Here is a 27,294-nt window from a genome sequence, read left to right as displayed (position 1 = left end):
CTCCCTCTTGAATTTCATTGATGCAGCTGTGCAAGGCGTCTCTACCGCTATTCTTCACACTGCTGGCACTGCTGTCTCCCAATCCACAGGTCTCCCTTGTCGTCAACCGGTACCATGGTGGACCAAGAATGTCGTAGTCGCTATCCAGGACCACTGATGGGCATTACAGCGATTTAAACAACACCCTTCACAGACCAGTCTCCTCACTTTTGAGTGTCTCTGTGCTAAGGCTTGTAAAAACGAATGCTGGGAGCACTATGATCCTCCCTGGGGACATATGCCTCTTCATCACAGGTTTGGTCCAAACTCTGTAGCCTTCTGGGCCATCAGCCACCAGCCAAAGTCAACTGTCCAGGGTCTTAACCTCCAAGGTGCTCTGTGCAGTGATCCATTGGTCCTTGCAGACCACCTCGCGACACACTTTGCGACAGCATCGACATCTTCTTCCTATCCTGCTACCTTTCTCTGGCTGAAACGCAGAGTTGAACAGGCCTTCCTCTGTTTCGTCTTGCACCATGCTGAGCCCTTTAATGCACCCTTCAGTGAATGGGAATTCTTGATGGCTCGTACCTCTTCATGAGACACGGCCCCAGGCCCGGATTCCACCAACAACCAGATGATCCAACATTTGGACGTTCCCTAGAGGCTACATCTCATCAGAGTCTTCAACTGCATTTGGGTCATGGGTGCTTTTTCATCACAGTGGTGGGACAGTATAGTTATCCCTGCCATTAAGCCCGGGAAGAACCTAACGTCTCTCGATAGCTACTGCCCAATTAACCTGACGAATGTACTTTGTAAACTGCTCGAAGGGATGGTCTGCTTCAGATTATGTTGGGTACTCAAATCTCGGAGTCTTGTGCCCCTGTATCAGTTTGGCTTCTGGGCAGGATGATCTCCAACTGACCATTTACTCAGTTTGGAAACAGCCATCTGACAGGCTTTTAGTAACCACCGGCACATTGTTGCGGTCTTCTTTGACCTACATAGGGCATATTACTTAACTTGGTGCCATCACATTTTACGAGGGTAATCTCAAAAGTAAGGTCTCCAATTTTTTTGTAAGTACTGAACTCTGTTTGCGTGGCAGTTGGTCACACTGTTATGAAGAGTGCTTCACGCACTTTGTGTGAACATGCGCACACCGTGCTGGGTCGCTCAGTCTTGGCTTGGCAGCTGTTGAGAATGCTGCTCCCGTTGGATGTTACTGCCAAGTGCGAATTGCACACAGTTATTTGGTTTTTGAATGTAAAGGGCACTGCGCCAATCGAAATCCATCACCAATTGACGGAAGTGTATGGATAGTTGTGCATGGATGTCAAAAATGTTCTTAAGTGGTGTAGAGAATTTGCAGCTGGTTGGACCGGTATTCATGACGAACAAAGATGCATCAACAGAAATGTTGAAAAATGTCGAAAAATAGCTAAATGTTCAAGCTGTAAACTGATGTAAACCATTGTAGAAATAAACTATGTACTTATAAAAAAATAGGAGACCTTACTTTTGAGATTATTCTTGTAGTTAGACTGGGGCTTCTGTGGACCCCTTCATATTTTTATCCATGACTTCTTATCTCACCAGCTCTTCCAGGTTCGAGTTGGCACTTCACTCAGCTCCCCACAGATTCAGGAGGACGGTATCCCACAGGGTTCTGTGCTAAGTGTCACACTCTTCCTCATAGCCATTAATGGGCTTGTAGCCTGTGTCAGGCCTCATGGTTACCCCTAATTGTACGTTGACGATTTTTGCATCTGGTATAGCTCCCACTTGGTGCCAACTACTGAGTGCTGTCTCCATTCCGCCATCCAATGGACCTCTGCGTGAGCCACTTTACATGGCTTGCAGATTTGTCCCTCCAAAACATGGGTTATGCATTTTTGTCGTTTACTCACAGTAAACCCTGATGCCGAACTGTATTTAGGCGATCAGCTCCTCAATGTTGTATCATAGTCCTGTTTCTTGGGCCTTATTTTTGATAAAAAGCTGACATGGCTGCCCCATATTCACCACATAAAGACTACAAGCATGCAGAAGCTTAATGCTGTCCACCTCCTGGCCCACACATCTTGTGGTGCAGACCGTACCATTCTTCTCCATCTTTACTGTGCTCTGGTCTTGTCCAGACTATGTTATGGTAGTCAGTTGATGGCTCAGCGGCTCCCTCCACTTTGAAACTGCTTGACCCTGTTCGCTATTGTGGGGTGTGTCTGGCTATTGGTGCCTTTTGTACTAGTCCTGTTGACAGTCTCCTCACAGAACCGGGTATTCCCTCTCTAGAAATATGACAGAACCAACTCCTGATTTCTTATGCAATTGCCCTTCGCCAACTCCCTGACCATCCCGTGTACCTTGTGTTCTTTGCCAATGAGGGATGTCTCCCTCCTGACACCTGCCCACGGGTGGGATTACAGGTTGGCATGCGTCTCACTTCCCTCTGTCAGGATCTCCATCTCTACTGACTGGAATTCACCATGTGTCTTTCCTCCCATCCCCCCCCCCCCCCCTCCTGGATGGTACCTAGACCATGGATTAGGACCGATCTGTTCCAGAGTCCTAAGATCTCTGTCACCCTAACACCATTCATTGTCGTGATCATGTAGTGTGTTCACAGCAGAGCTTCTAGCCAATCATAGAGCCCTTCATTTTGTTTCTCAAGCCCCCATCCACAGTGTTTTAATTTTTTGAGATTCATGAGCAGCCTGCAGGCTATTGACAGATGCCACTCTCGTCACCCTTTGGTCTCTGCTATCCATGACATTCTCTTTGCCCTTGGCTACGCCCCCTGCTCAGTTGTCTTTCTCTGGGTCCCAAGTCATGTGGGCATCCTAGGGAATGAACTGGCTGACCATTTGGCTAGAGGAGCAGATACTTACCCCCCATTTTCTTTCATGATTCCAGCTGTAGATATGCGGATCTATGTCAAATCCATCTTTGCCCAAAAATGGAACTACATCTGGTGCACTACTGTTCACAGTAAGAAACTCTTCACAATCAAGGATTCTGCTGCAGTTTGGTGCTCTTCCTTCCACTCCTGTCGGAAGGAGTCCACCATTTTATGCTGTCTATGCATTGGTCATACCAGGCTCACCCATTGTTTTCTTCTACTACAATGTGGTCGTGGAGCCTGACTGACGGTATCCCACATATTGGTGGAATGGCCCCTGCTTTTGGCCTTTCGTGCTAAGTATAGTCTTCCTGAGTCCTTAAATTTAATATTAGCAGACTATTCACGGGTGGTTGATCTGGTCCTAAGTTTCCTCGATGAAAGTGGTTTTTATTTCCAGATATAAGGTCTTACTTTACTCATGGAGCTGTGGCAGAGTGGTTGTGGTTGCCATTGCTGGCTCTCTTTGTGTCTTCTCGGTCCGGGACACCATGACCACTCCCCCATCGAAAGATTGCTGCTTTACGCCCTCTGGTTTTCCAGTTTGTAGATTTGGTCTCACCTTTTATGCCTTTTACTGTGTGTGTGTGTGTGTGTGTGTGTGTGTGTGTGTGTGTGTGTGTGTGTGTGTGTTACCCTCATTATTTTATAATTTGACTCTTCTGGCTATATCTGTCCACTTTTAACAGACCCCCTTTCTTCTGTGTCTACCTTCGAAATCATGCGACTGATGACCTCACCGTTTGATCCCATAAACCCTCTCAATTAATCAATCAATCAGTGTAATTCAGGTGCTCATGTAACTTAAATAGGAACTCTTTCTGCCATTCTGCTTCCAGTATATCATATGTCTTCCTCATGTATACTACGATATGTTGCGTGAAAGACATTTTTTATATATACCACTGAAAGTCAGTAGTAATTAAAATTTCATTTTTATCATCTTAATTGTTAACTTGTGTTGTGTACTGGATGATGCCATGACATTGCCTCCACAGTATTAGCTATATACACTGAAGGAAAAAAATCATGACACCAAAGAGGAACTGTGCATGTTTCTCAGAAAATATGTCTATTCCAGTTTCACACCAGTCACTTATGAATGGTGCTAGTAGTGCCACTATGAGTGCACAGGTCAGGTTTGTTTCAAATATATGTTGTAACAGACATAAGTGTTAGTTACCTTTGAGATTGTATGTAGTGTGTTGATGTTAGCCAGGAAAGCCTTTAATGTGACAAGGATGCCATTACCTACATGTCACTGAGTTTGAATGAGGTTGTGTAATAGGGCTATGAGAAACTGGAAGTTCCTTCTGCGGAATTGTGGAAAGGTTTGGCAGGAATGTAGCCACTGCACATGGCAGCTGGCAGCAGTGGTCATGAGAATGTACGGTCGTGAGAGGAGCAGGCTTTGGATGGCCACATGGCACTACCAAGAGGGAAGACCATCCTGTTCAGCTTAAGGCTCTAGTACATTGTACTGCATCTGTAGCAGCAGTATGAACAAGAGTTGGCACCACAGTGACACAACGATTGGTTACAAATTTCAAGGACAGCTCCAAGCCAGACATCCTGTAGCGTGCATTCTACTGACCATAAACCATCACCATTTGTGACTTCAGTGGTATCAAGTGAGAGCTCATTGGAGGGCAGAGTGTATGTCTGTTGTGTTCTCTTATGAAAGCTGGTTCTGAATTGGTGCCAGCATGGCAATGTGTTTGTTAGGAGGAGGTCAGGTGAGGGCCTGCAACCAGTATGAGGTGCTAGTCACAGTAGATCTACACTTTGAGTTATGGTCTGTGATGTGACTTTGTGTGCCAGCAGGAGCACTCTCCTGGTTATCCTACATACCCTGAGTGCAAATTTATAGGTCAGTCTGGTGATTCAGCCTATTGTGCTGCCCACTCATGAACAGCATTCCAGGGTGTGTTTTCCAACAGGACAGTGTTCGTCCACATACCAGTGTTGTAACCCAGGGTGTAGGTTGCAGTAGGTCCTGGGAGATGAAGAAGCTTGCACAGGATAGGGTAGCATGGAGAGCTGCATCAAACCAGTCTCAGGACTGAATACCACAACAACAACAAGCAACCCAACATGCTCTACAGATTGTCGACATGTTTCCTTGGCCTGCTCGATCACCAGATCTGTCTCGAGCGAAGCAAATTTGGGATAGCATCAGGTGACAACTCCAGTGTCAACTACAAACAGCATTAACTGTCAGTCCACCACAAGCAGCATTAACTGTCATAGTATTTACAAATCAAGTGAAACAGGAATGGAACTCCATCCCACAACCTGACATCTGGCACCTATACAACACAATGCATGCATATTTTCATGCTTTTATTCAACGTTCTGGTGATTAAACTGGTTATAATGTACCATCATTTCACATTTGTGATTGTTTATCTCACACTTACTTTAACCTGTGATCTTGCATTGTTAATCACTTAAATATGTTCCCGTAAATGTATTCCAGGAATTTCATTACTCTACTCTATTTTTTAATGTTGCAGTTTTTGCAGTCGGTGTATTTGACATACATTGTAATCATAGGCATGTAGTTTGTACTACTTCATGCTGGAGAGTCTGCCAGATGACAATGAGTAAACAAAATTGCAGCAAATAAAGTTTTATTTAATAGTAGCTTTTAGTGGTATGTATAAAAAAAATATGAAGTAAAAATATTATTTATACAAAATTGTAGTGTGTTTAGTAGAGTTAAAAGTAAAAACGTTTTTATGAGATAAAAATGTAACAGGTGCCCAGTATCTCTGACAGAGGTCTATGTAGGTTTTGACAGTGGTAATGTACAGAGATTGTGTTCAAATTGCAATGTGAAGAAAATAGTTTTAAAGATGTTGCTGAACGTGTCATCCATTTACAGTAATACACAGCTGGCTTATTCTTGTTAATGATTGTGTAACACACTCAAAATAACCAGGGGTTTCATGATTAATTGCTGCAGCTTCAGCCAAACAGGCAACCAGCTCTTCTGGAGTATCTGTCTGTGTCTTGTATACCAAATGTTTCACCTCCCCCACCCAGCCTTCCCCTCCCTGCCCCCCTCCCCCACAGAAGGAAAGCCATAGGAATGCGGCCAGGAGAAAGTTGTGGCAACAGTACTTGCTCACCCCTCCCACTCCAACATTTGCGAAAAGTTTTTCTAAATGTTCTGTGACATTGATGGAGAAGCACAGTTGGGCCCTATATTGCTGGAATCATAATCATTGCGCGACTTTTTGTGGGACATTCTCCAACATTTCTAGTAGTACTTAACAGAGAAGGATTTTGTATACAGTAAATATTATATTTTAGAATGGGCACTTGCACATGTATCTGTTGTCACCTTCAGAACTTTCATATCCATTGCTTAGAGTCAGACATGTTATGACATGTTGTTGGCACCTATAACACTAGAAAATGATCTATAACACCAGATTTGGTAAATTGTGTAAAACATAGTAAACTAAATACTTGTTAATTAAGCAGTAGCCTTTAACAGATTCATGGCTGTGGTACACTACACAAAGAAAATGATTGGACTACGGGATCTTGTTTCATGAAGACGGTGTAATAAAACATGCCGAAAATGTTTTTGTGATGAATTTTTGGATGTGTATCGTTGTTTAACACAAGAAAAACAGTGTTCAATATTCCACATCTTATTACGGATATTCTCCGCCAAAAAAATTATACGTGTCTTGTGTAATCCGGGGAGCTGCTTCTTGATGCTGCCGTAGGTTCATTTTGATGTTACTGCATTGCCACAAGGGATTTATGTAATGGTTTAAATAAGTTTCAGTACTTCTTGTTCACAGAGAATTTTATTTCGCACGCTAGATGTTCGGCAGCGAATGTACAAAGTCTGACCACATGCTGTTGATACTAAATTCGGTCCAAGACTGACCTATGATGGTGTACAAATCACCTCTGTTTATATGATTTTGAACAGTTACTGTCATTGTTATGTATTGAATTTTGCATATTAAGAATTAAAGTTTTTACATACATCTTCCCAAATTACATAGAAAATTTCATGTAAAAACAGTGAATTACTTCATACAAAGACAGGAAAGAATCTGTTTTTATTAAGACAATATATTTCATTTATTTGCATATATTATTTTACTGACTTAAAGGAAAATTATCCTGTCATTTTCAGGTGAACTGGGCGATTAGTTTTATTGAATGAAAGGCTTAGATTCAGTTAATTAAATTTTGTATGATAAAATTTTACATTTCTATATGGTCATAATTACAGTTCAATTAACTAGAACCAATTAGAACATTAGCATGTTTGATTCTGACTGAAAAATCATTCCTACCATGTGCCTGTAGTTTGTATTGTGTATGTAAATTATAATGGTACATTAGGTTTTAATCCAATATGTTTCCTTCATTCTATGTACTGGTGAGGCCCGATGTAAACATTGCCAAAACAAAAGTTTAAATTTGCTACATGAAGAATCTTCAGTGTATCACAATATTCAAAACCAGATGATCAGAAACATGCCTCCTTTATTCTGTACACTGGTGGGAGATGATCAGAAACATGTCTCCTTTATTCTGTACACTGGTGGGACACAATGTAGACAATGTCAAAGCAACAGTTTAAATTGGTGTAAATTATTAATATTAAATATATGCCCTCTTCAGGAGAGAGGAGACGAGACTGGAATAGGATATAGGATCCCAAAAAGGAGTTGTGGTATTACAATGGCCATCATTTCTTGAAATGTGACACAATTTATAACCTCTTCTCTGAAAATCATCATCGAAAGTGGCGCAGTGGTAAACAAACTGCACTCGTATTTGGGAGGATGACAGTTTAAATCCTCATCCAGTTACCCAGATTTAAATTTTCTGTGATTTCCCGAAATCACTTAAGGCAAATGCTTGAATGGCTCCTCTGGAAGGGTGTGACTGATTTCCTTTCACATCCTGCTCTAATCTGAGCTTGTGCTTTATCTTCTAATGGCCCCATTATAGATGGAACATTAAACATTAGTCTTTCTTCCTTCCCTGAAACTTGTTCTACATACAGGTGCCATGTTCCTTGACTGTCACATCCTCCCTCTTCATAACTGAGGCTCATATCAGCTAATTCAGCCATTAAGTACCTGTTAACAGAAACTTTCATTTAAACACAACATAACATCAACAAATCATAATGTAATTGTTGATCCAGGGATGGTCACAAATAGTAGTAATGAAATTTGCCCTTCCTGTCAGTAAGATGTAATTGTATTGCAGATCATATTCCAGTGTCAACATTTCTCTTACAAAGCAGTCTAAACACATTTGAATGTTGGTTGAAAGGAACTCCAGCATCAGAGCCTTCACGGACCTGTAGCAGGGAAATGATGCACATGTGATATTTGTGTCATGAAATAGAAGTGTTTCTTTTTATCTCACTTAATTACTGTACAACTATGTGTACATAGTATTTTTACATGTTTTATATCACATGAAATTAACGAGACAGATTAGAATGACTAGGTTACATGCACAGTCCTGTAAAATCATTTTTACTTTGCACAGTACATGAATAGGACAGAAAAGTGCTAATACCAACATGAAGTCCATTTCATCAGGCACTATATAGTGGCTTATGGAGCATATATGCAGTTGTTGATGTACATATGTTTGAATCACTTATTGTTACTTGGCTTGCACAACTGATATGAGGTTTGTATGGTTACACTTCATTTAAGATGAAAAAATCTGCGTTTACTGGCAGAACACACATTTTAAGAGATGAAAGAAGGGTCACAAACTTCTAAAAATTCTTCGACAATTGGGATATGGATGAACCATGATAAAGATTGGCATATGTTCATGTAAAAGCAGCAGGCCTAATGTGTCTTCATTGTTAAAAAAGAAACACACTTGTTAACTGTGTGGTGATCCAGATGACTGTAAGAAGAAGATAGGAAATATGTAGATGTTTAGAACAGCTTTATTTGTGTACATCAATCTTGGAACAGCTAGCATACAGTATGGCCTTGGCCATTGACCATAATTGATATGGAGTGAAATGTTTCCTGCGTTCTACTTCAGATCCTGTTCTTACTTCGGTGCTTTGTCTTAGGAACAATAAAGAACTGAAAGATAGAAACATTAAATTAAAACCAGTAAACCCAATACACATTGTGTGGCAAGTGGTAAGGGATCCTAAGTACAACATTAGGAAGAGTAAAAAATGAATGTATGTCCTTCACTACTCTCTTAACAACTTTTCTTCCTAATAAGTAATTTATATAATAGAGGGAAACATTCCACGTGGGAAAAATATATCTAAAAAGAAAGATGATGAAACTTACCAAACAAAAGCGCTGGCAGGTCGATAGACACACAAACAAACACAAACATACACACAAAATTCTAGCTTTCGCAACCAATGGTTGCCTCGTCAGGAAAGAGGGAAGGAGAAGGAAAGACAAAAGGATATGGGTTTTAAGGGAGAGGGTAAGGAGTCATTCCAATCCCGGGAGCGGAAAGACTTACCTTAGGGGGAAAAAAGGACAGGTATACACTCGCACACACACACATATCCATCCACACATACACAGACACAAGCAGACATTTGTAAAGGCCTGCTTGTGTCTGTGTATGTGTGGATGGATATGTGTGTGTGTGTGCGAGTGTATACCTGTCCTTTTTTCCCCCTAAGGTAAGTCTTTCCGCTCCCGGGATTGGAATGACTCCTTACCCTCTCCCTTAAAACCCATATCCTTTTGTCTTTCCTTCTCCTTCCCTCTTTCCTGACGAGGCAACCATTGGTTGCGAAAGCTAGAATTTTGTGTGTATGTTTGTGTTTGTTTGTGTGTCTATCGACCTGCCAGCGCTTTTGTTTGGTAAGTTTCATCATCTTTCTTTTTAGATATAATAAGTAATTTAGTTACTTTGAAATAATACTGTCCACTCTTTTCTTATTTTCATCTATTTCAACTTTTTGTGTTGATCTGTGGCTAAGTTGCACTGGTGACTGAGGTTTGTGTTATTGCACGTTTGCCACACACACTTCTTTCTGTGCATTTTGTGTGTCGTGCTTGATGCAGCATTGAAATTTACCTTTGAGAAACCACTTAATTATTATTTTACCACTTTGCTTCTTCTTATTAATTGTACGAAATCCAAATAAGTGCTATGAAACTTTCTGAACTACTTCTTATGTGTGAATTGCACGCGTTATTGCAGTATGAGATTTATTAAATGGCACAATTAAAATACTCAACAGATGTTATTAATTTCATCCTGAAACCAGCAACTGCTTTAGTTGCTTAGTGGTAAGCACATCATAAAGGAAACAGTGTTGCCTTTGTTACTTGCCTCAGCACAAGGTACATTAGCATAGAGAGCTGCACCAAACCAGTGTCTGGACTGGATTTATGAACCCAACAATATTAGCAACAACTGTGAATCCATAATTAGTTAGTCATAATATTGTAGTGATTACTTTTTCAGAGTTAATCAAGGTGTCATTTGGTAGCTGTTTGTATGAGCTATATTCTTAGAGGTGATTTTTGGGCTAATGCAGGATGTTATCCTTTCGGAACAATTACAGTATGTTTCGTTACTGGTCTGATGCTATAAAGCAATTTTTGATTTGATAAGTCTTATTGTTAGTAATGACTGTCACCAGATTTAACAATCATTCGGAGAGTAGTAGTCTAGTAAGCATGGGCCCTAAAATACATACCTTAAGAGGTATGAGCACATAAGTCTCTTCTACTGCAGGCTCTTTGCTTTCCATATTGTGAGAGGTGGTAGTATAGACCAAAACAACCACAAAATGTCCAGTAAACATGGGCTCTAAAAAGCATACCATAAGAGCTGTGAGTATTTGTTTATCTTCGCTATTGTAAAACACATCTCTTTTCCTGAACAAATGTTCACAGCTCTTAAGATATGAATTTTAGAGCCTATGTTTACTAGACAATTTGTTCTTATTTTAGTCCACTCTATCTCATCCAAAAATAAGGAGAGCAAAGAGCTTGCTGTGGAAGATACGTGTTTTGTAGTAAATCTTATCATACGTATTACACAATTTTAATATGAATTGGTCAGTTACTGTTACTCATTTTTGTGTCAGACAGTCCTACGAGTGCATTTATGCAAAATCATGCTAGTCTAGTGTGCATTGTGGCCTGTTTTGTGTTGTTCTTGTGTGTGAATTGGTTTTTCTTTGATTCCCATAATTGATGGCGTTACATTTGTTTACTTTTGTGAGAAGCTAAAATTCAGAAAATGTAGAGAGGAACTAGTGACAAGTGAATCTGTGAAATGTGCACAGGTGGCATAATTACTAAGAGACCCTCCAAAAAAAAGCAGATATATGGGTTTAAGTACCAGGGTGGTAACAAAGTTAAAATTTAGGACAGAAAGAAGGCCAGCATCAGTCATAAGTCATATGTCTTTTATATTGCATTGCAGATCTAGATTTCAACTGACAATGCAGCTACCATTAGTATGTTCTAAGTAGTCATGTAGACTGAAAATAATTATAATGACACATTCCAGTCTAACTCAGGCATGTACAAGTTGGGTTAATTCTAGTACATGGCCAGCTTAGATTTGAATGTGTCATAATAATTACATTCAGTTTACATGACTACTTATAATGCACTGATAGCTGCAATTAAAACTTAGATCTGCAGTGCAATAAAAAAAAGGACAGATGACATTAAGACCAATACTGATACTCTTTCTGCTCTGGATTACATCGTGGTCTTGGGGCACAAGCATTGTCATGGAGCCAAACATGATGAATTTTTAATTTGTTACAGATGCTCATCATAATGTATATTCTGCTAGAAAATTAAAACTTGAACCTCATATTGATTGATGACATTCTGATCTCGTGTGCTATGATCAAAGATCACACCTTGTACTGCCTTGTTGGCAGCAGATGGCCAGTCGGAACAGGCCTAAGACCTAATTCTTGAGTGGTATTTACATTTACCACATATATACATTTTTAGGACTGCTATGCCATGATACCTTGTTGCACTTTGAGTAGCTTTTCAAGTATTATATCATTTTAAAAGTTTGATACAGTTAACCATCCATACAGTACTCTGCTCAGATTTGGCTCTTTTTTTCCCCATGTTCTGTGGATCATATTCAGAACAACTTGTCACTGTGTGGAATGTGTAAATAGGTTTACAAATAAGATAAATTATCTGTGTGAAAATGTGATTGCATACTAGCCATTTAACCTTACTCACATCAATTCTCTCAAGATTGCACTGAGAATGAGCTGCAGTTTTTGATCATTGGTACCTCCTGATTTTTAAGACTGGCTCTCTTGATTTTGGATTTTTGAAGGTGGAGGTATGCATCTGTGAATAAAAGTACACACTGAGTGATAATTTTGTAATGCTTTCTTCACTGAACTAAGTAATTACATGTAGAGCAAATGTTGCTAAGCACAAGTGTTTGAGAAGATGATGTGATTTTCATTTCAAGCTCCAATCAGTATACACATCAAAGAACAAGGGTTTAGATTAATAACTAGGCCATTCCAGTCAGGCATTGCCAAAAACAAAAATTTGGCAAGGCTTGCTTACACAGATCCCATTACTGCACAGCAACTCTGCTAATTCTGGTATAACACAGCATTCATATTTGGGGGTAGAGTTAATTATAGGTACATTAAATGATACTACTAAGACATGCATTGTTGGCTACCAATGAATATTTTGTTCTTCTTTAAAAACTGTCCCTCATTAGTAGCTAAACTTCTAGTGCTTGCAGAAAAGCTATTGCAAATGTATGTTCTTAAGTATAATGGTTATCTTTCTGGATTAAGAAGGGTGACTCTTTATGAAGATTTACCTTGTTTATAGCATTGATTCAGTGAAGTTAGCTATTGGTTTGAAGAGGGATATATTACTTAGAGCAAATTTAATTGAGGGATAAATTTACTGAGTAGCATTAGTTACAGTACTATGTTCTATGAAAAGGACCCTGTAATACACGACAATTAATTTAAACAGTGGAAAATCCAAGATGGAATAATGACAGTATTATGAAAAGGATAGTTGCTACTCACCATAGAGTGGATACACTGAATTGCAGGTAGGCACAACAAAAAAACTGTCAGGCAAAGCTTTCAGACAAGCAAGCCGTCATCAGAATTAGACAACATACTCACACACACTCAAGCAAACACAACTCAAACACACAACCACAGTCTCTGGCTCTCAAAGCCAGACTGCAAGCAGCAGTGCATGATGAAGAAGCAAACTGGGGGTGAGGAGGAGGCTGAGGCAGGGAGGGAGAGGGATAGCAGGGTAGGGGTGGGGAACATCAAAGTGCTGCTTCTGGGAGCATACAGAGACGAGGTGGAGAAAGGGTAGGGGAACTGGGTGCAACAGGAGGTTAGAGGGAGGGTGGGGGAGGGGGAGGCAGCAGAAAAGGAGAGAAGCAAAAAGACTGTGGGTGTGTTTGTGGAATAGAGGGCTGTGTAGTGATGGAATGGGAACAGGTAAGGGGATAGGTGGATGAAGGACAGTGACTAATGAAAGTTGAGGCCCGAAGGGTTTCGGGAATGTAGGATATATTGTAGGGAATGCTCCCATATGCACGATTCAGAAAAGCTGGTGATAGTCAGAAGGATCCAGATGGAACAGACTGTGAAGCAGTCATTTAACGAAGAACGTAGTGTTTGGCAGCGTACTGAGCAACTGGGTGGTCCAACTGTTTCTAGTACATAGTTTGTCAGTGGTCATTCATGCAGAGAGATAGCTTACTGGTTGTCATGCTGATGTATAATGCAGCATAGTGGTTGCAGCTTAGGTTGTAGATCACTTGACTGGTTTCAGATAGCCCTGCCTTTGATGGGATAGGTGATGCTTGTGACCAGACTGGAGTTGGTGGTGATGGGGGGATGTATGGGGCAGGTGTTGCATCTAGGTCTATTATAGGGATACGAGGCAAGGGGTTGGGAGCAGGAGTTGCATAGGGATGAATGAGGATTTTGTGTAAGTTTGGTGGGTGGCAGAATACCACTGTGGAAGGGACAGGAAGGATAGTGAGTAGGATGTCCCTCACTTCAGGGCAGGAACAGTATGTGAGATTGGATTCTGGCTTGGGATATTTCGAGAGGGACTGCTCGTCACTACAGATGTGATGGCCACTGGTGGTTAGGCTGTTTGTAAGGGACTTCTTGGTATGGAATGTGTGGCAGCTATCGAAGTGGAGGTCGTGATGGTAGTTTGTAGGTTTCATATGGATGGAGGTACTGATGAACCCATTTTTCAGACTGTACCTAACTGCCTTACCCTCTCCCCACCTCATCCCTGTCTGCTCCCACAAGCAGCACTTTACTGTCTCCCCACCCCCTCCACTCTGCTATCCGTCCCCCTCCCTGCCCTAACTTCCTCCTTACTACCTCCACTACCCAGTTTGCTTCTGCCATGATGTGCTGCTGCTCACAGTCTGGCCTTGGCATTCAGAGGAGGAGGAGGAGGAGGAGGTGGTGGTGGTGGTGGTGGTGGTGGTGGTGTGTGGGAAGGTGGGGGGGGGGGTTGGCCTACTGTTGATGAATGCCTGTTTGGTTGAAAGTTTCGTTTGACAGTCTTTTGTTGTGCCTATATACAAAATCTCTTCTTTATGGTGAGTAGCAACTATCCTTTTCCTAATATTATCATTGTTTCATTCTGAATTTTCCATTGTTTGATTTTTCCTGACAGCTTTTCCTCCATCCCATAACCCAGTGCTGTTTTCTTTTGTTGCTATTTTCTAACACATACTATATTCAGTGTCCTTCCTGTATCCTCTTCTGTACTGTGTTTCATTCGTCACTTTCCAGACTGCACTGCATGCTCTACTTATGAGCCACATTGTATCAGCCATCTTGGCCATGCACAATTGACAGCTACAGGACTGTGCTGATTGTTGGTGCAGCATCTCATGTCCCACATTATTCCCACCATTACCATTAATCCGAGACCTGCAAATTAATCACTCTTCCTGGATCACTCTTGCATATTTTCAGGTTTTTATTTTCAGTACCTTCCTGTGCTGCATGAACTGATATCTCACACTATCAATGCCTCCCCACCACCTACTCCTTCTCCTCTCTGTTCCAGTTGACACATGCTAACTTCACCTAATCTACTCACATCTGCTGTCCCCCTTCACACTTATCCACCTGCAGACCTGCAACCCACATCACAATCTTTTTAGTTATTTCTTCTTTTTCTCATAGTGTTTTAATGTCAATTTCATATAGTTTTCATCTTTTACTATCTGCTTACTTCCTCACATGTCATATTGTTTCTCTGTACTTCATCCATTGCATCCAACTCGTGATTTTTCCCACATGTTTAGATGTATTTTTGTGAATATTTTCAGACTTATTTCTGCATCATTTACATATTTTTACGCATTTTTATTTTACATCATGAATCCTTGTTCCTGCCATCTGTGTCAATACAGAAATGTTTCCTTATCTGTATCCAGAACCCAGTTCCACATACTTTTCCTCCATTGTTGCTTGGCTCATGGAATCCCTCCAAATAGCCTTACTGTCAAATTACATGTCTCCAGCTACAACCCCTCCTTCCATAATGACCAGCATCTGTTCAGATTCCGCCAGCCCTTAACCCACACCAACATAGTCCCGCAAAACCATGTCAGTCAGTCCCAAACCTCCTCGAAATACCTCCTCTTTATCCATAAAATTTCCTGCTATGCAGTCCCAAATTCTTATATCCCATATCAAACATTGAAACTCCTGCCCTCCAAGAACTAGAGGAGCATGCACAATCCAATCTCAAAAAAAACTCTCCACCCTGTTCACTTCCTACTTTCACCACTGACTACTGTTATCCTCTTCTTCTACAATGACCTTCAAACCTCTCCCACAGTCTCTCATAACTGACAAACCCTGCCTTGCAGATCTACTACATTTACCCCACTCTCAAAACCTTCCTTCCACCACCATACTGGATCCAGAACCTAAATAGACCCAAAACTCAATCATGAACCTTTTCTCCAAAAGCCTTAGCCCTACAGAAGTATCAGTCCCTTCCAAAGGACTCACCTTTTACCCCACTCCCAAATCCAATAATGCAGTACTTGATAAAGACCTTCTCTCCTTTTCCTGTCCTTAAAGTAGAAATATTTTTCTGCTACCAACTCTACCAATCAGACTCAACCAAAGACCAATGTTGAATGCTGCATGACTTAGCGGACTCCTCCATCCAGCTGTGATCCACCCCCACAGCCCCTAAATCACCCTCTGTTAACTTTCCAGAATTTCTTAACCTCGAACCTGGCATCACCATCATTCCCCAAATCCCTCTGCATGCAAAATAACCTTACATCTGACCCCAGGAACCACAATCCACTACCTGAGAACTGATCCTGACCTTATAATCCCACCTGCTGACAAAGGATCCACCACTGTTGTTTTGAATTGCCAGGATTATCTGGTAGAAGGGTTCCACCAGCTTTCAGATTCATCCACCTACAAACTGTGCCACAGTGGCCCCATTCCAGATATCCAGGAGACTCTCCAGAGTCTCTCCAAATCCTTAGGCCAGTTTCAGAACCTTTCCCTGGAGTCCATCTCTCTCTCCTTACTCCTACCACTTCCCTCATTCCTACCGTCTGCATGCTACCTATGTTTCATAATCCCAACCACCCAGGATGCCCCAACGTGACCAGATACTGTACCCCCACTGAGAGAGTCTCTGCTCTCAGAGACCAATGTCTCCACCATATTACCCATGACCTACCCTCCTATATAAAGGATACCAACCACTTCCTCCACTGACTTTCCACAGTTCCTGTGCCATTATCACAGGATGCCCTGCTCATCACTATTGATGCCACATCCCTGTACACTAACATCCATAATGGCCATGACTTTGCCACTGATGAACACTACCTTTCCAATGCCTGATGGATTCCAAACCAACAACCTAGTTGTCATGATCAACTATATCATATCCACAACTACTTCTCTTTTGAAGGCATCACCTACAAACAAATCCAGGGTACGGCTATGAGAACCCGCGTCGTACCATCCTATGCCAGCCTAATAATGGGCCATCTGGAGGAATCCTTTCTGACCACCCAGAATCCCAAATGCCTCATCTGATTCAAATTCATTAATGACATCTTCATGATCTGGATTGAGTCCCTCTTGAAATATACCAAGTGTCTCACTGAGGCCATCACCCTAATTAGCTCCCCAACTTTGTACAAAAACGGACCTCCTGTCCCTTTTCTCTCCAGCCACCCACAACTTCCCAAAGTCTCTCCATATGGCCACAGAGGAGCATTCCCCTCATAACTCAGTACCAACCAGGACTGGAGCAACTGAATTATATTCTCTGTCAGGGTTTCGACTACCTCTTGCTGTGCCCTGAAATGAGGAATGTCTTACCCACTGTCCTTCCCATCCCTCCCATAGTGATATTGTTATTTACACAATATCCTCATCCTACTCCACTCCTGCCCCAACCACTTGCTTCATGGCTCTGTAATAGATGTAGATCCAAGTCCTGTCACATACATCCTCCCATCACCACCTACTTCAGTCCGGTCACAAGCATTACCTATCCGCCATCTGTACAAGCTAAACTGCAACCACTGCACCTGTAGAGCAACACCTCCAGCCTATTACCCATGACCTACCCTCCCATATAAAAGATACCAACCATTTCCTCCACTGACTCTGATACTCTACATGGCCATGGCAACCAACAAGCTGTCTGTCCTCATGAATGGCCATCAACAAACTGTTGCCAAGAAACAGCTGTCATGAATGATTGCCAACAAATTGTGGCCAAGAGACAGCGGGACCACGCAGTTGCTCAGCACGCTGCACAACACTGTGTTCATCATATCTATGAAGCTTCACAGTCTGTGCCAGCTGAATTGTTCCAGCCAACATGAGCTTTTCTGAATTGTGTAGGTGGTTACTCTCCCTACAATATGTCCTACATTCCCATAACACTCCTGGCCTCAACTTTCGTTAGTCATTGTCCTTTACCCAACTATCCTCTTCCCTGTTCCCATTCCAGCACTACAGATCCCTCTGTTCCACAAATGCACCACTGTCTTTTTAATACTGTCCTTTTCTGCTGCCCCACCCCCACTTCCCTGCCCTCCATCTAACCTCCCGGCTGCATCTAGCCACCCTACCCTCTCCCCACCTTATCCCTGCATGCTCCCACAGGCAGCACTTTACCATCCCCCACCCTACTGTACTATTGCTCCCATTGCCTGCCCTTGCTTCCTCCTAACCCCAACCACCCAGTCTGCTTCTCCCTGTGTGCACTGCTCACAGTCTGTGTTAGGCCACCAGAGACTGTGGTCTTGCGCGTGCGTGTGTGTGTGTGTGTGTGTGTGTGTGTGTGTGTGTGTGTGTGTGTGCGCGCGCGAGCGAGCGAGCTTGCTTTTGTGTGTATGTTATGTAATTGTGATGAAGGCCTGATTGGCTTAAGTTTTGTTTGACCTCAATTAATTTGTATTACATGCTTTTTCTCGTGGAAAATTTTAAGTCAGCTCAGTGGGTCATCCTGGAATATAACACTATATGACATTATGAATTAAAATTAGACAAATCATTCTACATTTATTTATTTTTGGTTTTTGTTTCACCTATCAGACAACATTTGCATATCAAACAAAGATTTGTTTGGGCCTGTCATCAGTTCTGTTGTGTACTCCTTCCAGCTAAATTTGCTATAAAGTTTTTACCCCAAGAAGTTACCCTTCATGTGTAGTAGTACCATGGAGAGAGGTGAAGCTGGCTCGTCCTATAATGTCAACTAAAGACAGCTGTAGAGCAAGAACAGCTTGCCAAATTTTGTAGACTCACCTGTGATTGCTGCAATTCTAGTCTGCTGGTTTTATTGACATCAGCTGGTCTAATTGTTGCCTGCGGAAAACATGTACATATAGTACATAGTATAGTTGATTAGCGATTGCTAAGAGCTTGTACTATGTATGCCATTTTTTTATAAACATATGCCAGGTGTTTGGATGTTGTTTGAAATTTTGCGTATATATCTGTGTGGTCTTTGCTCTGTTGAAATTTTTCATCTGGGGATAAATAATACATTTAAGTGGAAATTAAAAACTGCGTTTTTTGTTTTCTTGTTGGTGTGAAGAAATTTAGTATTTTTGTTGATATTTATATAATATTGAAAGTGTGTGTTCTTATGTATCCCATGGGCTCCAATAGTTTATCATAGTGAGGTTAAGAAGTTTTCAGGACAAAGTCTTAGCCAGCTGCTGTGGGCGAGCTGTTCTAGGCGCTTCAGTCCAGAACCCTGCTGCAGCTACGGTTGCACGTTCGAATCCTGTCTTGGGCATGGATGTGTGTGATGTCCTTAGGTTAGTTAGGTTTAAGTAGTTCTAAGTCGAGGGGACTGATGACCTCAAATGTTAAGTACCATAGTGCTCAGAGCCATTTTACAAACTCTTAATTTCACAGGTCTAAAAGCTGTTTGGATTTTATAAGATTAACCATATGTTATTGATAAACATCTATTTGTGAAGAATCCACGTGACAGACCATCCTAAATATTTCATTTTGGCCAGTAACTTTCTTGTAGACAATGCACAATGCTGTTGCAATGCTTTTGTGAAGAAAATCATGACTGTGTGTCAAGTTCCATCTTTTTACATGTTAAATGATACATATGTAGTTATCTTTTTTCTGTTTTGGTATTTTCCAGTTTGCCGCATTTTTGAAGAAGAAACAAGCTTCAAATGCTAAGAACAAGTCGAAAAATTTGGAAAATGTGGGTGAAAAGGCAGAGAAAGAAAAGAAAGAGACTTCTGGAGAGCTTTCAGAGCAGTCAATAGCTGAAAGTTTTCCTATGGTAAATAAATTGCAGCCAGTATATAGATATTAAGGTTATGGATTTTGCGTATAAGAAGGGTTTTTAGTGTGTGATCCTTATTTCAGTTTGCCTTTGTGGTGTTTTAGATTTCGATTTCTTAGGCTACACAAACTACTCTGTATGGCTACAAAATTAATGCTTTGTAACTTCCCTCCACTTTAAAGGATGTATCCTATAAGATCTGAGGGTTATTCTTTGATCTGGAGAGTGAGACGTTGCAACATAAGCTTTCTCTGCAGACGTGTTAGTAAGCAGACTCTCAATTTTGAGTATATGATGTGGTTTTTATGAAAAGTGGCATGAGCAAATATGCTTTTTCTACAAGAAAAGAGGTATCAAATAGTAGAGAGAGAAATAGCCACAGATTCAAACTTATTTATTTCTTGAAAACCTGCAGCACATACATGCCTTCCTTTCCACTCCTCTCCCCCCCCCCCCCCCTCCTCCCCCCTCCTCACACATACACACATACACAGAGGAAAGAAAAGGTGTAGGGAGAGAGTCATTTAATATTTTTGCTAATGTATCACAAATATTTCTGTTGTTCACTAATGGAGAGAGCTGAATATTACCTGGTGGAAGGCTAATCTTGTGCAGTACAGACAGAAACCAACTGACAGATACCACTGTTTGAGAACAACCCCTTTATCATAGAAATGTATTCAGGGAAGTGGTAGAGTAATTTGTCCAAATGTAATCACAGTTAAAACAAAATTTTGTTGCATCATTTTACCTTGCATTTGACTAATGGCATTTGTAGACTGTGAAATGTAAATATCACAACAACAGAAGATCCAGGATGGAATGTAATAGTATAATGAAAAGGATTGTTGCTACTCTCCATATAGCAGAGATGCAGAGTCGCAGATAGGCACAACAAAAAGACTGCCATAAAATGAGCTATTGGCTAACAAGTCCATTGTTGGAGACTGAACATACATGCACACACTCACACAAATGCAACTCACATACACATGACCATGATCTCAGACTGCTGAGGCCACACTGCGAATAGCAGTGCATGATGGGAGACACAACTGGGTGGTGGGGGTAAGGAGGAAGTTGGGGCAGTGAGGGGAGAGGGAGAGACAACAGAGTAGGGGTGGGGGATAATAAAGTGCTGCTTGCAGGAGCATACAGGGACGAAGTGTCTCAGAGGGTTGGGCAGCTAGGTGCAATCGGGGGTGTTAGCACAAAAGCAGAGAGATAAAAAGACTTTGGGTGGGTTGGTGGAATAGAGGACTGTTTAGTGCTGGAATGGAAACAGGGAGGGGGTTAGAGGATAAGGAAACAGACTAATGAAGGTTGAGGCCTATAGGGTTATGGGAACGTAAGGTATATTGCAGGGGAGCTCCCACCTGTGCATTTCAGAAAAGTTGGTGTTGATGGGAAGTATCCAGATGGCACAGGTTGTGAAGCAGTCATTGAATTGAAGAAAATTGTGTTGAGAGGTGTGCTCAGCGATGGGCTGGTCTGGCTGTTTCTTGGCCACAGTTTGTCGGTGGCCATACATGTGGACAGACAGCTTGTTGGGTATCATGTTCATGTATAATGCAACACAGTGGTCACAGCTTAGCTTGTAGATCACATGACTGGTTTCACAAGTAGCCCCATCTGTGTTGGGATAGGTGATGCTTGTGACTGGACTGGAATGAGGCAGAATACCATTGTGGGAGGGATGGGAAGGATAGTGGGTAGAACATTCCTCATTTTAGGACACGACGAGAGGAAGTCAAAACCTTGGCGGAAAATGTGGTTCAGTTGCTCCAGTCCTGGGTAGTACTCAGTCACAAGGGAAATACTCCTCTGTGGTAGGACAGTGGGACCTTGGGAGGTGGTGGGTGACTGGAGAGATAAGGGACCGGGGATCAGTTTCTGTACAAGGTTGGGAGGGTAATCCCTGTTTGTGACAGCCTCAGTGGGACCCTGAGTGTATTTTGAGAGGGACAACTTATCACTACAGATGTGAAGGCCACAGGTAGCTAGGTTGAATGGAAGGGACTTGATGGTATGAAATTGGTGGCAGCTGTCAAAGTGGAGGTACTGCTAGTGGTAAGCAGGTTTGATATAGACAGAGGTGCTGACATAGCCATCTTTGAGGTGGAGGTCAACATCGAGGAAGGTGGCTTGTTGGGTTGAATGGAACCAGGTGAGTGAAGTGAATGGGTACGAGGCGTTGAGTTTCTGGAAGAATGTTGATGGGTTATTCTCACACACAATTCAGATCACGAAGACGTCATCAGTGAATATGAATCAGGTGAGGGGTTTGGGATTCTGGGTGTTAAGGAAAGATTCCTCTAGATGGACCATGTATAGATTAGTAAAGGCTAGTGCCATGCGAGTGCCCATAGCTGAACCCTGGATGTTTTTTGTAGGTAATGCCTTCAAAAGAAAAGTAATTGTGGGCGAGGATATAGTTGGTCATGGCAACTAGGAAGTAGGGTGTGGGTTTGGATTCCATCAGGCATTGAAAAAGGTAGCATTCAATAGCGGTAAGTCCATGGTCATTAGGGATGTTAGTGCAAGGGAAGGTGGCATCAATAGTGATGAGCAGGGCACCATGTGGTAAAGGAACAGGAATTATGGAGAGTCGGCAGATAATATGGTTGGTGTCTTTTATATACCAGTGTAGGTTGCCTGTAATAGGCTGAAGGCATTAATCTATGAGAGCAGAGATTCTGTCAGTGGGGGCACAGTAACTAGCCACAATGAGGCAGCCTGGGTGATTGGGTTTATGGACTTAGGACGCATGCAGAAGGTAGGAGTGCCAGGTATAGTAGGAGAGAGGAGAGTGATGGACTTGGGGGAGAGATTCTGGAATAGGCTTAAGGATTTGAGGGAAGACTGAAGAGCTTTCTGGATTTCTAGAGCGGGTTCACTGCGGCAGGGTTTGTAGGTGGTTGAATCTGACAGCTGCCGGAGTGCTTCCAGCAGTTAATCCTTGTGGTTCAAAACAACAGTGGTGAAGCCTAACTACTGTCAAAGGCTCCATCACCACCTACTCCAGTCTGGTCACAAGTATCATCTATCCTATCAAAGATAGGGAAAACTTTGAAACCAGTCATGTGATCTGCAAGCTAAGCGGCAAGCACTGTGCTGCATTATAGATGGGCATGACATCCAACAAGCTGTCTGTCTGCGTGATTGGGCACTGGCACACTTGGGCCAAGAAATAGCCGGACCACCCCAGTGCTGAGCAAGCCGCTCAACACAACATTCTTTATTTCAGTGTCTGCTTCACAGCCCCATCAACACCAACTTTTCTGAATTACTCAGATGGGAACGCTCCCTGCAGTTGATCCTACTTTACCGTAACTCTCCTGGCCTCAACCTTTGTTAGTCTTTGCCCTTACCCTCTAGCCTCTTGCCTGTTCCCACTCCAGAACTACACAGTCCTCCATTCTACTAATGTACCCACAGTCTTTTTACCTCTATCCTTTTCGACTAACCCTCCATCACCCTCTGTCTAACCTTTCGACTGCACCTAACTGCTTGACCCTCTCTCCACTTCATCCCTGTATGCTCCCGCAGGCTACAGTTTATCATCCTACACCCCTACCCTGCTATCCCTCCCTCTCTTTGCCTCAGACTCCTCCTTATCCCCCCCCCTTCCCCCACCTGATTGCATATCCCATCTTGCGCTGCTGCTGGCAGTGTGGCCTCGGCAGCCTGAGACTGCAGTTATGTGTGTTAAATGTAAATAACACAATTGCTACTACAATTTGTGTCCAATGGCTGCTAAGAAGACAATGGCTGCTAAGAAGGGGGAGAGTTTAATCCTATAAAGAAGTGAACTGCGAATACCATGCACAAACTGTTAAGGCAAGCTTGGATTTCTTCATTCTTCTTTATTCTAAAAGTCGTATCCTAAACTCCAATCCTCAGTAGATATGCCATTCACTTTTACTGTTTGCAGTTCTCCTTTTATATGCACAGATGCTATTATACTACACTGCCTGACAAAATAAGTGAAGCACCTAAAAGCGGAGTAGGAAATAAAATGACACTTCAATGCTGAGTGGATTATTTCAGTGATTATAGTATCTAGTCAGTTTTACAAAGATGAGCCAGCTTGTCAGTATGATGCATCCTCTATAGCATTGATGCATGCACTGATTTGGTTGGGAAGGATGTTAAAAAGTCATTATGTCACCTTCTGAAGCAAGATGGCCCACTACTGTTGTAACTGTTCATTGATTTCCTGTATACTGGGACTGTGTTGGAATTGACATCTAACCTGGTCCCACACATGTTCAGTTAGGGACAGATTGGGGAAGCTTCGTGGCCATGGGAGTGACATCACACAGACGGTTCATAGACACACATGCCTTGTGTGGGCGAGCACTGTGCTGTTAAAAACGACACCTTGATACTGTTACATGAGGATGCAGGATGTCTGCGGTGCACCATTGTGTTGCCAGAAAACCCTCAATCGCTACCACCTATGCCCTAACTCATACCCGATGGCTCCCTACACCATGGTGCCAAGGTGCCAAGAGTAACACTGGCATCCCTCTCTAAAACATGGAAAAAATGGAACGTCTCCTCAGGTCGCTGCCATATTTGCCGATGAGGATCAGCCAAGGTGCCGAGCGGTTCTAGGCGCTACAGTCTGGAGCCGCGCGACCGCTACGGTCGCAGGTTCGAATCCTGCCTCGGGCATGGATGTGTGTGACGCCCTTAGGTTAGTTAGGTTTAAGTAGTTCTAAGTTCTAGGGGACTGATGACCACAGATGTTAAGTCTCATAGTGCTCAGAGCCATCAGCCAAGGTAATGCAGAATGATGATTCATCACTGAATGTAAAGCGATGCTATTCATCAACACCCCATGCTTCCCAGTCAGGCCACCACTCCAAACGCAGCCATTTCTTTTGTAATCTTCATGGTAGTCTGTACAAGGCACTGTAGTTCCCAGATCTGGATATGATCAGACATAATGTTGCAGGGAGTTCATTGCTTATTTTTGAATGAAAGATGCAGTCATAAAGTGGTTAGTGCCATACATCCTTGCCACACATCCTGTAGAAGTATGATGCAAGTCGTTATAAATCCTTTTAAATTCTGATAAACACTCGATCCATTTGAAAGGTTGGTGTGTTGTATAGGTACATAGAAATCGATTTAATTTGTGGAAAAATCTTTTGATTGGATCCCCGCGGGGATAGAAATGTGCATTCCTTCGTGGTCTCTCTCCAGATTCTGTTGGTGTAATAGGGAGCATTGTCTGTCAATATCATCTTCGGTTTTTCAGTCTCTTGTTATGAAATCATTGACAAATTTCTTTAACATAGGACGCACATATAGATTCCTCAAAGGATACAATTTCAGATACTTCGAAAAAATATCGTAGAATGCCAGAATATACTTAAATCTTCCATGAGTAGTAGGACTAGGTCCACACACATCACAAGATATCAATGTCAGAGGTTGGTGTGGTATGATTGAATGTAATTCAATTTTTCGGCATTAGTTGATGGGTTTAGTTTTTTGGAAAATCTTACATTTCTCTAGAATGTCACTAGCCATGCATTCTAAGTTCGGATGGTGGCAATATTGGGCTAACTTGGCTTTGTATTTTAAAGATCCAAAGTGTCCCCACTTCAGATGTGTATACCACAGTAAAGATTTCAGATGTTCCTGTGGGACGCATACTTTCCATGGTTCATCATGAGTTTTTCTTCAAAATAGTGTATTAGATTGTAAAGTATATAGACTACCAGAATAATTCATAGCTCCTTGGCTGATTACATCTCGAATAGATTTCCATTAAGGATCTTGTTCTTGCAACTGTGACGTATCAACTTTGGAATTTGTTTCTCACAAAATGCAATGGACAGATTCATCACTTTGAAATCTAAAGTCTGTTCCTCAAATTCTTCAATATCCTGTCTTCTAGGCAAACAACATAGAGCATCTGCTACAACATTGTCCTTTCCTTTTATATATTGCACTGAAATGTTATATTCCTGAAGTAACAAGGCCCATCTGGTTAACCTTGTGTGAAACATTCTTCCCATTAAAAATATAAGACAAAGCTTTATGTTCACAAAATATGGTTATTCTTTTTCCATAGACAATATATCTAAACAATTTAACTGCCCATACCACAGCTAGTAGCTCTAACTCAGTGGTACAGTATGCACTTTCACATTGAGAGAGTGTTCTACTTGCAAATCCTATAATCTTAATGGTATTCATATCTTGTGGATCATCCACTTGGAAAAGCATAGCACCTAGGCCTGTTTCAGAAGCATCAGTGGCAGTGCAAAAATTTTGTTCAAGTTTTGGATGATGTAACAACTGGGCGTCAACTAAAGCGTCTCGGATTTTGTGAAACTCTTGACTACACTCAGGGGTCCATTTCCACATGATGTTCTTTTGCAATAACTGTAATAAATCTAGATTTCATTAAATTTACTGGTACTCCATACTCCAAGAATTCCGCAGATACTTTATCAAGAAGATCAAGATGCTTCTCCCATGTTTGGTAATGATCAGTTAAGTTGTCCACATACAAGGTAACTCTATTGAGCAAATCTCATCCAAGTACATTGTCTACTACCGACATAAATACACCTCCACTAATATTTAGTTCAAATAGCATAACAGTGAATTGGTAACTTCTGTCCATAAAAATAAAAGCAGTATACTTTTGAGATTTGATAGAGATTTTCGTTTGTCAGTATAAATTTCTCATATCAAGGGATGTCAGGGAGCGGGCACCACAGAATTTCTGAATTAACTCATCCAAATTCTCAAGTCTTGTCTGTATGGGTATGATTATCTCGTTTATCTCTCTGGCGTCTAGAACTAATCTTGATGTCATCATTTGCTTTGAGGACTACCAAAAGAAGGCTACAATATTCAGAATGAGATGGCTCTATAATTCCCCACTCTAACATTTTGTTTATTTCTTTCTTGACTGCCTCTCTCTTTGACCAAGGAGCAGAATAGGAAGTGCGACAAAAAGATCTGTGTGGATACGTCTTACTGTCGTATTCAAAACCTTTGATTAGTCCTGGACATTTGCTAAATATGAGCAGATAATTACTTAACAAGCAACACAAGTCATCTCGTTGATTTGCAGATAGGTATTCAGATTCAGAGATTTTCTCCTGAAGTGTAACTTGACTTATTTCTTCCCAGTATATTCAATATAGAAAATATCACCAACTATATTACAGTAAATACCAATACAGCTAACCATTAACTTCATGCAATACTGATCCAGAACTATTTTGCCCTTTGTCATAGAGACTGTCAAAATGTCACCTTCGGAGCTCTAGGTACATGTTCCTTCTTTTAAATTGATGACTGCTCCAGCATTACACAAAAAATCTAGACCCCAAACACATGGTTCGGACATTCTTGGAACAATCAAGAAGGTATGTTCTGTTGAAGCCCCCCCGCATTATAATGTTGAGTCATGCCTGCTTTGAGACCTTTTGCGCTTTCGTGCTAAATGCTCCAGGTACAGTACATCCAGTAACAGGAAATGTAAGCTCTTTTGCTCCTCGACTAATGTCTTTAAAA

General features: G+C 41.7%; 1 protein-coding gene across 1 annotated transcript in view; it reads left to right on the top strand.

The window, feature by feature from the left end:
- The window catches only part of LOC124775796 (A-kinase anchor protein 9-like), a 517,018-nt gene that overhangs the window by 28,117 nt on the left and 461,607 nt on the right, over nt 1-27,294 (top strand). The window contains exon 2 of the mRNA XM_047250627.1: nt 19,594-19,740. Coding sequence (XP_047106583.1) covers nt 19,594-19,740 — 147 coding nt within the window. The remainder of the gene's footprint in view (nt 1-19,593; nt 19,741-27,294) is intronic.

This window comes from Schistocerca piceifrons, chromosome 2 (genome assembly GCF_021461385.2).
Source record: "Schistocerca piceifrons isolate TAMUIC-IGC-003096 chromosome 2, iqSchPice1.1, whole genome shotgun sequence".
NCBI lineage: Eukaryota > Metazoa > Arthropoda > Insecta > Orthoptera > Acrididae > Schistocerca > Schistocerca piceifrons.
The sequence above is the reverse complement of the archived record's forward strand: the minus strand, read 5'-3'. Positions and strand labels throughout refer to the sequence as shown.